General features: G+C 39.2%; 2 protein-coding genes across 2 annotated transcripts in view; both read left to right on the forward strand.

The window, feature by feature from the left end:
• Positions 1-2,966: 2,966 nt before the first annotated feature.
• Positions 2,967-5,297, forward strand: LOC145499520 (uncharacterized). Its single transcript, XM_081479040.1, has 2 exons — positions 2,967-3,525; positions 4,181-5,297. The coding sequence occupies exons 1-2, from the start codon at positions 3,045-3,047 to the stop codon at positions 4,447-4,449; spliced, it is 750 nt and encodes a 249-aa protein (XP_081335166.1). The 5' UTR covers positions 2,967-3,044; the 3' UTR covers positions 4,450-5,297.
• A 118-nt stretch (positions 5,298-5,415) lies between these two features.
• The window catches only part of LOC145499537 (LIM and senescent cell antigen-like-containing domain protein 1), a 19,611-nt gene continuing 14,088 nt past the window's right edge, over positions 5,416-10,938 (forward strand). Inside the window, exons 1-4 of the mRNA XM_081479060.1 lie at positions 5,416-5,707; positions 8,752-8,797; positions 9,375-9,441; positions 10,314-10,434. Of these exons, the coding sequence (XP_081335186.1) occupies positions 5,568-5,707; positions 8,752-8,797; positions 9,375-9,441; positions 10,314-10,434 (374 nt within the window). The 5' untranslated portion in view covers positions 5,416-5,567. The remainder of the gene's footprint in view (positions 5,708-8,751; positions 8,798-9,374; positions 9,442-10,313; positions 10,435-10,938) is intronic.

A 10,938-nucleotide genomic window follows, 5' to 3' on the forward strand; every position in this document is an offset into this window, starting at 1 on the left:
AAAAAATCTTCAGTACTCATTAAAAATCTTCGAGCTTTACCTGCAAATTTGTCACCATCCTACACAAGAGACTTCAGATATTGAAAGATTATTCTATGAGCTCGCACTTGGTCTGCTATAAGATTAATCGTGTTCGTAATTTCATAATCGGCCTCGCACTTCACGTTCGTCCGATTTTGAAATTACTCGAGCGATTACTCCCTGAATTGTATTCTACTCATGAGCCAATCATTTTAAAGTCCTCCTCTAAATCCACCAATCTCAACATTGATCTTTTACGTTTATTAAAAGGGAGTGACGGCAACGGGAACGGGAACGTCGCTAAAAACAGGTTTAATTAGGAGAACAATGACTGTGCACGTGCGTTATAATTCTTGGTACATTTCTTTGCCGTCCTCTACAAAACAACAACGTGAAATGACCAAATTCTGCGTTGTCCAGAGAACGTGAACCACGACGGCTTTTTTTTTTTTATTATTATTATTATTTCAAATGTTTCGCCCTGTTCGAAATTCAATTTCGTGATGGTTTTGACAATAAGAAACAAAGGAAAGTGACTTTAGAGTATCAATAGATTCGTAGGTAAAATATAAAATCATTTTTTAATCGACGTTGTCCTCGGCGTCGCGTCCTGATTTCTTAAACTCCCTACATTTTTTACAGACACTTCAGACAGCTACTTCAGACTATAAGCCGACAAGATGTGGACATTTGAATCTACGAAGTTTATGATCTGAAATGGCGGGAAAATTTGTGGCGCGGTCAGTTCACTGTGTTCTATGTAATGAGGCATGCGGAGCGAGACAGGGTTTTAGTCCAAAATGTTCCTCGCACAATCTCCTCTAATCTCCTGAGCATTGCTCAAAGTTACACGTCCAAGTCAAATGAAGGACTAATTTTTTTTTTTTGTGAGCTCTTATGGCTCCGAAACAAGACAACTGGAACTTAGCTCAGATTCCACCGGACCAAGTTCACTGAGGTTTTAAAAGGACAAGACCCAAACCTGGTAAGGTAAGAAACTTTCTCTGAAGCTCCAGGCCTAATTTTATGTGAAAATCTCTTTTTCACTTTCTGAACGGTCTCGCGTCAGTCTTTACTGAGTCACACTTTTGTGGTGCATTAAACTGCTTTTCAAAAAACGTTTCGATATCAAGCAAGTCAAGTTATTTACCTTCTCAGTGACTTTTTTTGTAGATACAAGGGCTGCATTTCCTTTACTTCTTGTTCTCAGTATTTCCGCGGCAAAGCTCAACAAATTTGTCAGCTGTTTTTATCATTTTTTTCATCAGGATTTTTCCGACAGAACGTTCGCTTGGCGACGAGAAATTTGCCATATTCATTTTCCATTTGTAACGTTTCTTGTAAGGTAAACTCAGGTGTGATAGTCAATAACTGAGATTTAGTGAGCCAATCGAAAAACTAGAACTGCGTTTATCCAGCTCTCGTAAGGTCTCACATGAATGGCTTGCTACCCTTTGAGAGGACAACAAAACAAACGACAGAAACAATGCCCCTAGCCCAAAAATAATAACTACCGATTTATCCCAGTCTGAGATTTTTTCGAGACTGCAAAGAGGAAGAGTTGTTCTCTGGGTAGCTCACTTGAGGCACCAACTGATCGTTGTGGCTAGCATTTCTTGGTCATAATGACATGTTCCATAACCGGCTTGATGAACATTCGCAGCATACAGGATTGTGAGTTTGTGACGATGTGAACACGGGATTCGTCTTGTTTCCCTTTGTTGTTGTACTGAGAACTTCAGAATTACATGTCGCACCTGGTGTGCCGTAATTAATAACATGATTTATGACAAGGACACAATCTATTGTAAACCTTGTGTACATCATGACAGACACGTGCTTTTGTCTTCTTGAAGGTCATTCCAATTTAGAGCTCAATGAAGGGATGGAAGAGAAAGACATATTGCCGAGAGATAGGTGACGTGAGGGGCGATCACTCTGCTGACGTTCAGCCCAACCTAAATCAGTCAAAAATCCTGATCATTATTTCCTTTCTGTTTTGAAACTAGTACAATGGGGTAACCTATAGTTATTGTAGATAAGACACTAATATCAATAACAAAGTCATTTTCTGAAATAACTGGAAGCGTTCCAATTCCCCAACTAAGGAACGTGACTTTATTTCTACCCTCATTGCTTACTCAATACTGCTTTGTTTCAGTTATGAGCTTAAGAAAACCCCTTACAGCAAAAGAACATAAAAATATTATACACCGCGCTTGATTTATGAAGCTTTGTTCATAAATGAACATAACATTCTACTTTCTTAAGTGTAAATTCTACTTTCTTCCATGCCTGCAAGTCCTTCTTTTGTGCTAAGTTTATGCAAGTTTTTTTTTCTAAAAAAAAACAAACAAAACAAAACAACAACAGAAAAAAAAACAGGTGCATATAAGAGAGGTAACACTTTTCTCGCCGTAACATTTCGCGATTGAAATAATTCAATGGCGGTAAAACACGCATTTGGGAAGAGCTGGAGCTGTTAACATCTCAAACTAGCTAATCTGGAAAGCGCCACGGCATTTATTAGACGTGTTAAATAACAAAAAGGTGGCCTGCAAATTGGCACGAAAAAGATGAGAACGGATATTTCAGAGTTAATGCAAGTTTACTAATCCAATGGAGACTTCATCGCTCTTTTGCTGAAAACCACCCAAAACAGGTTCATATATTATGAACGACATGTTTTCTATCAAGACAAGCTCTGACTGGTTCACAAGTCGTTCTTGGCAGAAGGAAATATGGCAAAGTTTCAAAACAGCCATTCATAAACCACAAAACATCACACCACCCGCAAAAACACCAAATTGGAAGACAGAGCTTTTGTTGACGTAAGCAAATGTCAAAATATTGGCTATCTCACTTGACAAGAAATGTGAGAAAAACACTCCAATCGATCGAATAATTTGCCTTTGTTTATTTGGAAGGTTATTAACAATGCTTTGTAGCTCTCCTCCGTTTAACGAGCGAGTCGCACAGAGTTTTGCATTTAAAGTGCTGTTTTGAAGTCAAAGTGTGTCTAAATGCATTCTTATCTATCGAAGGAACAAAGGGAAAGTTATCTTAGAGAGTTGTTTTATTCTTCGTTCAGCGACAGGCGAGCGAGCGTAGCTGTAAGAAACGAAGAAGTTCGAAGCCTTGCTAAACATCTGAGGAAACTTTACAGCCTAGTAGAGATTGGAAAAGGACTTTCTCCGGACGCAGAGAGCGCTCTAAAAGAGATCATTAAGTTCCGTACGAAAGGCAGACCGGGTTTCTACGAAGCCAAAATGATGGCAGACTACAAGAAACTTTTGTTTTTTCGCGGGCAAAGAGAAGAAATGGAAAGAAGCATTCAAGAGCAGCAGTGCTTTCAGTGTATTCATAAGAAGAAGAAACCCTTAGCTGTCCTGCGAGAAGACGACTGGTATTGGGGAACAAAGCAACAGCTCAGATGTGGAGAAATCATTGCAGACACACTCGGAGGACTCGATCCTGCGTTTGGTGTCCTTTTGCATCCTGCAGGTCTGTATTGTAATAAAACCTTTCTCTTCATTGTCCTTCATTTACTTATTGATTCTGCCACGCCCCCTTTCCCGTTAAGGTTATTTCCTCCTCGATCTAGGAAGGTAAGCGCGTGCATAAAAGTTTTAACGATCACGTGTAATTTTCACACATTTCAAGCGCGAAAAAACCACGAAATTTTAGGTACATTTTCATGACGTACTTCAGTGGAACAGAGCGCATCATATTAAATTAATCAAATTTTTATTGTTCCAACAAACATCCAACTTAAAATTCAGCCTGTGTACTTGTTAAGCAAACTTGTAAGCAGGTACCTTTTTATTTTTTTCACCGATAAGCCATGAAATGGATTTCTTCAGTTGTTTAATAAGGAGAAGGCTGCAATAAGACCCAAGAGAGATCATAAACGAGAACTCATTTCATGAATAGGCCACGAGTTATGAACAGGGAATCTTCTTACAAAATTACTGAAAGTTCTGGAGATGAATGTTGTGTTAACGAGGTAAAGACTGAGAAAAATTTGTTTTGAAGGGCTCCAGAGGAGCTCATTACTCTTCTAAGGCGGCTGGCTTCACTTTAATCCACATATACCACTGAGTTTCAAGAGTGCTTTCAATTTGAATTCTTCAAAATAATGATCTCTTGTGTTTTCCAGGGGGAAGGACAGAACTTGCAAATCCAAACAACAAACAGTTTCGAATCACGGGTAAAGAGAAAGAAGAAATAGAGGCCATCCTGTATCACACTGCAACACATGATGCCTGTGGTTACCTCAGCGAGTATCACAAGATTGGGCCTGGGTACAACTACCTCGGTACCATGCTGACCGTGTTTCCCACATGCATCCCACAGAGTGGAAGATTGGCAGCGCTTATGTTCTGGAAGAAGTTGATCAACGAACCTGATACTCCATTTGAGTATTGAAAAATCAAATCTTATCAGTTACCCGAAGCTGATAATCGGCCCTACTGGAGCCTAGTTTTATTGTCGAGTATGCTTCTGTTACTATTCCAGTTGGGCTAATCACACTCAAGTTATCTGTGATCTTCGTTTACAGATATACACGATATGATAATCTAGGGTGTTTAAGGAGAATGGGATTTAATATCTGTTGAAACCTAATAACCTAAATAGGTTTTTCTGAGTAAAAGAAGTAGCTAAGATCCTTTTCAGGGGTGAGGGCTAGGTTGTATTTGCAACTTTTTTTTAGAATAATACGGTAGTTTTGTTTTGGGGTCTTTGGCTAGTTTACGTCAAACGGCTGAAGAGGTGAACTAGTTAGCAAAAAAAACTAACGCAAAGTGTCTCCTCTTCACACTGTTTGAAAAAAACATGTACAAAGAAGGAAAAGCATGGGAAAAAATAACAAAAAATAAAAAAAGGAACAGTTCCAGGTTCCGATGCTGACTCGTTGAAAAGGTCACTGATACTAATCATGATGATAATGATAGTGATCACGACGATGTTGATAGTAGATTCTTTACAAATACAGTATTTTTTAGTACTTTTAAGGGTTTTTTATATTAAAAATTAGATTTGATTGAAAAAGATTATCCTCGCAAGTGAGGAAGTTGTTACGATTAACCGATTAACCGTTTTGTCGACCTGACAATCGATACAATGTTGCTTAGAATTAGTAAAAGCTTAATCTCTCTCGTTTATGTGTAAACTCAATGAGGGCGTAAAAAAAGATCAAACTGATCGTCTAATTAAAAATTTTGTAATACTTGTCAAACAGATATGTTGTTTTCTATTACAGTAATTGAAATACCGGTAAATGTCTAATAAGATCCGCTTGATTGATTTGACTTGCCTGTATTAGCCTGCAGAACAGCATACACACCCAAACAGTAGTTCCTGTGAAGTCTTATACCCAGTCCCCTCGGTTCGAAGGAGCGGCTTGCCATCATCTGTCTGTTGGATGTTCTGTTGTTGTTTTGCCGTGGGGGTATCCGCTAGAATTCAGTGAGCACTTGTTCAGTTTGGTCGGTTGAAAGCTTTATCAAAATCATATCAGTTTCGTTTAACATCATCAAATAATCATGCCAGTTCAAAATGAGATAGCACCGCCCGCGGGTTATGGACTAGGCAATGCCATCTGTGCAGTCTGTCAAGAGAATTTCGGCGTTGACGAGCGAATGGTGAATTCCAATGGTCAAATTCTTCATGAACGCTGTTTTGTGTGAGTATGGCACCTCATTGTTGATGTAACAAGGCAGATCAGCAATTGAATATATCTTTTGTCTTTAGAAAACTGTTTGTTAGTGTTTTGGAACCTGTATCAGTTGTTTACGATTCTTAGAATGTGATCATTGATCACTTGTCCGATCTATCTGTAGTACACTGGTGGGGTGAAGGAGTCAGTATTAAGCAGCATAAGTTCATTGGCGGTGGCCATTCCTGTTTTTGAAATGCGAGCGTATTGTAATCAGTTTGTACTTTCAGTTGGGTTTTTAGGTGCTAAAAATTAGGCCGCCTTAAAAAATTAGAAGAATGTACTCCACCTTTTTCAGTACATCCGTCCGAATGGGATGGGTACAAAATCCTCTTTACATTATAAAATTGTGTGACTGTTTTCCCTCGCTAGCTGTGAAATAACTCCAGTATTTATGCAAAACCCTTGGTATTATACTGTTTGTTAGTACATGTGAACATCTCTAAAAACATTAGTGCTATTTCATTGTTTTAAGTGTCGGGGCACAGACATGATGTCATTTTGAGGGGTTCTAATCATAGTGAGCTTATGCCACAGAATATCCAACCCTGAACTTCTTTGCTCACTCATTGGAAGTCTTAATGTAAATAAAAAGGGAAAAATAATTAGTAGGCTGCTGTATTTTAACTAGCCTCTTCCAGGCGTTCAGTTAGTTTGAGCGCAGCACAAAAAACGGCACGTGAAAAAAGTGTGCCAACTAACTGAACACCTGGAAGGGGCTGTATATTAACTAAAAGCAGTTTAGAAGGCCTGAAAAAACAAAGCCCTCCAAGAGGACATGTGTTTGTTTACGGGATAGTGAATAACCACGATGGTGCAAAAAAGAGTTGCCAAGGTTTAGTTTTATTTTATTTTTAGTGCTATCAATATGACCCGTCACACACTCCTGCAGGTATTCTGTTGTGAATCACTGGCCATATTTCAACATGTCGAAGTTGAATTTTTTAAAAAAGAGAGAAAATATGTTATACTGTTCACCTTATTGAAATGGTGTCTTTCATTTCGATGCTGAGAAAAATGTTTTAATTTTGGCAATCTGTTAGTTTGATTCATTAATTTACTAGCAGTTTTTCGCTGTTAAATTTTTGCGTACTTTTGCATAAATTAAATTTATCAAGTGTGTAGTTAATGTTATGGTATGCAATAAAGACACAAGACCATGTAGTGGGCAATAGTGGGCAGGGAATGTACTGGCAAGGCTCGGATAAAAGCCCACCGACCAGATAAAACCGACCGGATGGGGGGCCTTGGCACATGGCACCATGCTGAGGGGATGCCCCATGCTTGTACTGCAAGGAGGAATTTGTTACTGGAATAATTACATGGGGCCAAGTTAACCTAGCCAGAGAACAAATGTCCCCTCCCTGACGGGGCTCCAGCACAGGGCTGAAGGGGTGCCGCAGCAGCAATTCCTCACCCTTAAAATTTATTAAAAGTTATTTAGAGTTGTGCGTTAATAACAAAAGTTAACAAGGATGAACTGAGGGCTTAGGAAGCCCTAACAACAGGAGAGAAACTCCCTTAACGTTCGAAGTCCTGGCAAATGCTAACTGGGACAAGATAAGAGGGTGGGTAGGAGGGGCTACTCTTGAAGTCAAGTAACAACTTGCAGGACTCAGAGAAGGGAGAAACTGACTACTCGTATGGTGTGCTACCCTTAAATAGCGCTTACCAAATATGGAAAGAAATGTGCCATTGGAGACCACAGAGATGAGTGTGGGCTCATCTAAACTAAGGTTGCTTGCCAACATTAACCTTTATTTTATGCTAAAATAACAATTAATGTTATGGCACGCAATAAAGACACAAGACCATATAGTGGGCGATAGCGGGCAGGGAATGTACTGGCAAGGCTCGGATAAAAGCCCACCGACCGGATAAAACTCCCTGATGGAACTCCAGCACAGGGCTGAAGGGGTGCCGCAGGTAGCAATTTCCCCACCCACAAATGTCAAGTATGATGAGAAAGTCCCCTGTGTGGGGCCCATAAACTAAGTAAAAACCGGGTAGCCCAGGCCAGATCTCCACAGGAGGTGCAAGGGATTGGGTATGGAAAGACCTTGGCCCCAAAGGGGCGAGTAATAGCAAGGTTGGCAGCCTGTGGAGGGGTGGCCTGGGGACCCTTGTAATAATAGGAATGAACCTGAGATTAATTGACAAACTATGAACGTAACAATAAATATAGTTACAAAGAGACATCACAGTGTTCTCAATGTATCTAATGTAGTTATCAGTTAAGGCAAGATGCCAAGTTCTTGGGTACTTGAAGAATAGCCTCTTTGGGGGTCTTGATATAAGTTTGATGAGCATTAGATTTCCACCTTCGAGGACTCTGATTAGCCAGTCAGGAAGTCCAACTGCTCCCACTGTTGTGGCTGCGCCAATACGAAAGCTGTGTGAGGTGAAGTTTTAATTTTGTCAATCTGTTAGTTTGATTCATTCATTTACTAGCAGTTTTTCGCTGTTAAATTTTTGCATGCTTTTGCATAAATTAAATTTATCAAGTGTGTAGTATAAATTAATGCACATCGTTGGTTACCCTAAATAATGTTATATTAAATTCATGCTGAACAGAATGATGAAGTAATTTCTGACAAATGAAACAAAAATAGTTACTTCTCAAGTATTACTTAGAAATCAAACTCGAAAATAAAAATTTCTAAAATAAACTGTGCTTGCCTAAAAATTCACACTTCTAGGAATGCTTGCACAAAAAATGCTTCTCTGAGGCTTAACTAAAAAGAGAGAAACAAAAGCAGCTGTTGAATATGTGGAGTGAAATCTTCTATTGAAATGAACACTGTTAGAAATTAATGTAAAGTTCCTATTCTTTTCCTTTCATGTCAGAACTGTCTCTGCAGGGGAGTATCTGCCATGAGGGCAGTCTCACATTGTGGGGCTTGGGCTGCAGGGCAAGTGTTGGGTTTGTTTTCCTTGGGCACCTATAGTGACCTCCACTTGTGACGAATGTCATTAATCTCTAATCTTATTGTATTGTTTTACTTTGGTAGTTGTGTGCAGTGCTTCCAGCCATTTCCTGATGGCTTGTTCTACGAGGCAAGCTTGTTTTCTTTTGTTATCTTGAGTACATTAGATTCACCTGAAAAAGAAGCCTTGAGGAATAGTTGAATTTCTTGTAGCTTTATTTCTCAATTAATATCATGCAAACTACGGAGTGACATAATTTGAATTACAGGTTGATACTTGTCAGTGTTATCTTTAGTGCTTGTACTACTCAGGAAAAATGGGTTTTCTTAATTATTATTATAATAGTACCTATTGGTGGGCAATGAACTAGTAGACTAGACTAGCTAACAAGATGCAGCAGTAATAGCATGAAAAAATATTATTTGATCATACTCTGTCTCAGAATATGAATCATATTCTTTCATATTAACTGCTGTATTGTTTGCAAATTACAAAATAATGTGAGAACCAACAACAAAGCAAGAACTGATGACAAAAACTCAATTCACTTGTGGCACCTGGCTGCAATGGTCATATCATTTTTGATATGAGACATGCCTGTGTACTTTAGGAAAAGTGGCTCTGTGAAGACCAAAATAGCCACAATTGGGCAGCCATCTTGAAAATACATACATATAGTAATCACTATCATTGTTTATGTTGACAGTATGATGAACGAAGATATTGTGAAGAAGATTTCCAGACTTTGTTTGCTCCTTGTTGTAAACAATGTGGTAAGGACATCGTGAATCTCCTCAACTGTGGAAAACTTAATTTATACAACAACCAGCTTCTGAGTTTTAAAAGAGTGCTGTTTAAGAGTTAGCAGTATGCAGGACACCTATCATATATGAACTCAGTTAAATGACCTCGCTCTCCATGAGTTCTCGTAGCTCAGTGGATAGAGCGCCCGCCCGGTGTTCGGGAGGTCATGGGTTTGATTCCTGTCGGGGACTCAGAATTTTTCTTTGTCCCACGCTCGTGTCATGTTGATTAATTCACCTTCACATTTCATTACCGAGCTTAAAATTCACCATCTTTATTAACTTATCACTACTCACGATGACTTCGATAGCGTTGATCCTAGCAGTATGCAGGACACCTATCATATATGAACTCAGTTAAATGACCTTGCTCTCCATGAGTTCTCGTAGCTAAGTGGATAGAGCACCCACCCGGTGTTCGGGAGGTCATGGGTTCGATTCCTGTCGGGGACTCAGAATTTTTCTTTGTCCCACGCTCGTGTCATGTTGATTAATTCACCTTCACATTTCATTACCGAGCTTAAAATTCACCATCGTTATTAACTTATCACTACTCACGATGACTTTGATAGCGTTGATCCTAGCAGTATGCAGAACACCTATCATATATGAACTCAGTTAAATGACCTCGCTCTCCATGAGTTCTCGTAGCTCAGTGGATAGAGCGCCCGCCCGGTGTTCGGGAGGTCATGGGTTTGATTCCTGTCGGGGACTCAGAATTTTTCTTTGTCCCACGCTCGTGTCATGTTGGTTAATTCACCTTCACATTGTTTTAGTAATCTTTTCAAAGGTTGTGCAGCAGCTAGATATTTTCAGACCTGACACATTGATTTGTTTTGTAGGTAAGTTTGTGATTGGCCGTGTTATCAAGGCCATGCAAGCTAACTGGCACCCTGATTGCTTCCGTTGTGAGATCTGTAATGATGGATTGGCAGACTCTGGGTTTGTCAAGAATGCTGGCAGGTTAGGAACAGACTGTAAATTAAACACAATTTCCTGTGTGAAATTTAAGAAATAAAAAACATGTACATGGAAGTTTGGGAGAACAAGAAATGCTATGGGAATGTCAGCTGATAAGTGTTTTATAACTTGATAGAAATGCGGAGAACATGTTTTCTATTTCTTTTAGAAAACGCTGCAATGAAAAAAGAGAACAACTTGTTTACTTTGATAATCAAAATGTAAATTCTCTTTGCTCACACCATCATTACATCGACAGCTTGTGCTAGTTCTTTGTTTCTATAAAGTTATAGAAACACTATTTTTAACCAATCAGTGTGCATGTATTCTAAGGGCTGTTTTTTAAAGGCTTATATTGTTCTCTTCCTCAATTTTCCATACCCACCCCATGGTAGGTCATTGCAAGAGTTCGTAAAGTAGTGTCAAATACCAATGCAGTCCACTTGGTCAAACTTCTTTCTACTGATCTGTCTTCAACTGTTAGTATTGGTTTTCTAACAAGTGATG

Source organism: Orbicella franksi, chromosome 1, assembly GCF_964199315.1.
Source record: "Orbicella franksi chromosome 1, jaOrbFran1.1, whole genome shotgun sequence".
Classification (NCBI taxonomy): domain Eukaryota; kingdom Metazoa; phylum Cnidaria; class Anthozoa; order Scleractinia; family Merulinidae; genus Orbicella; species Orbicella franksi.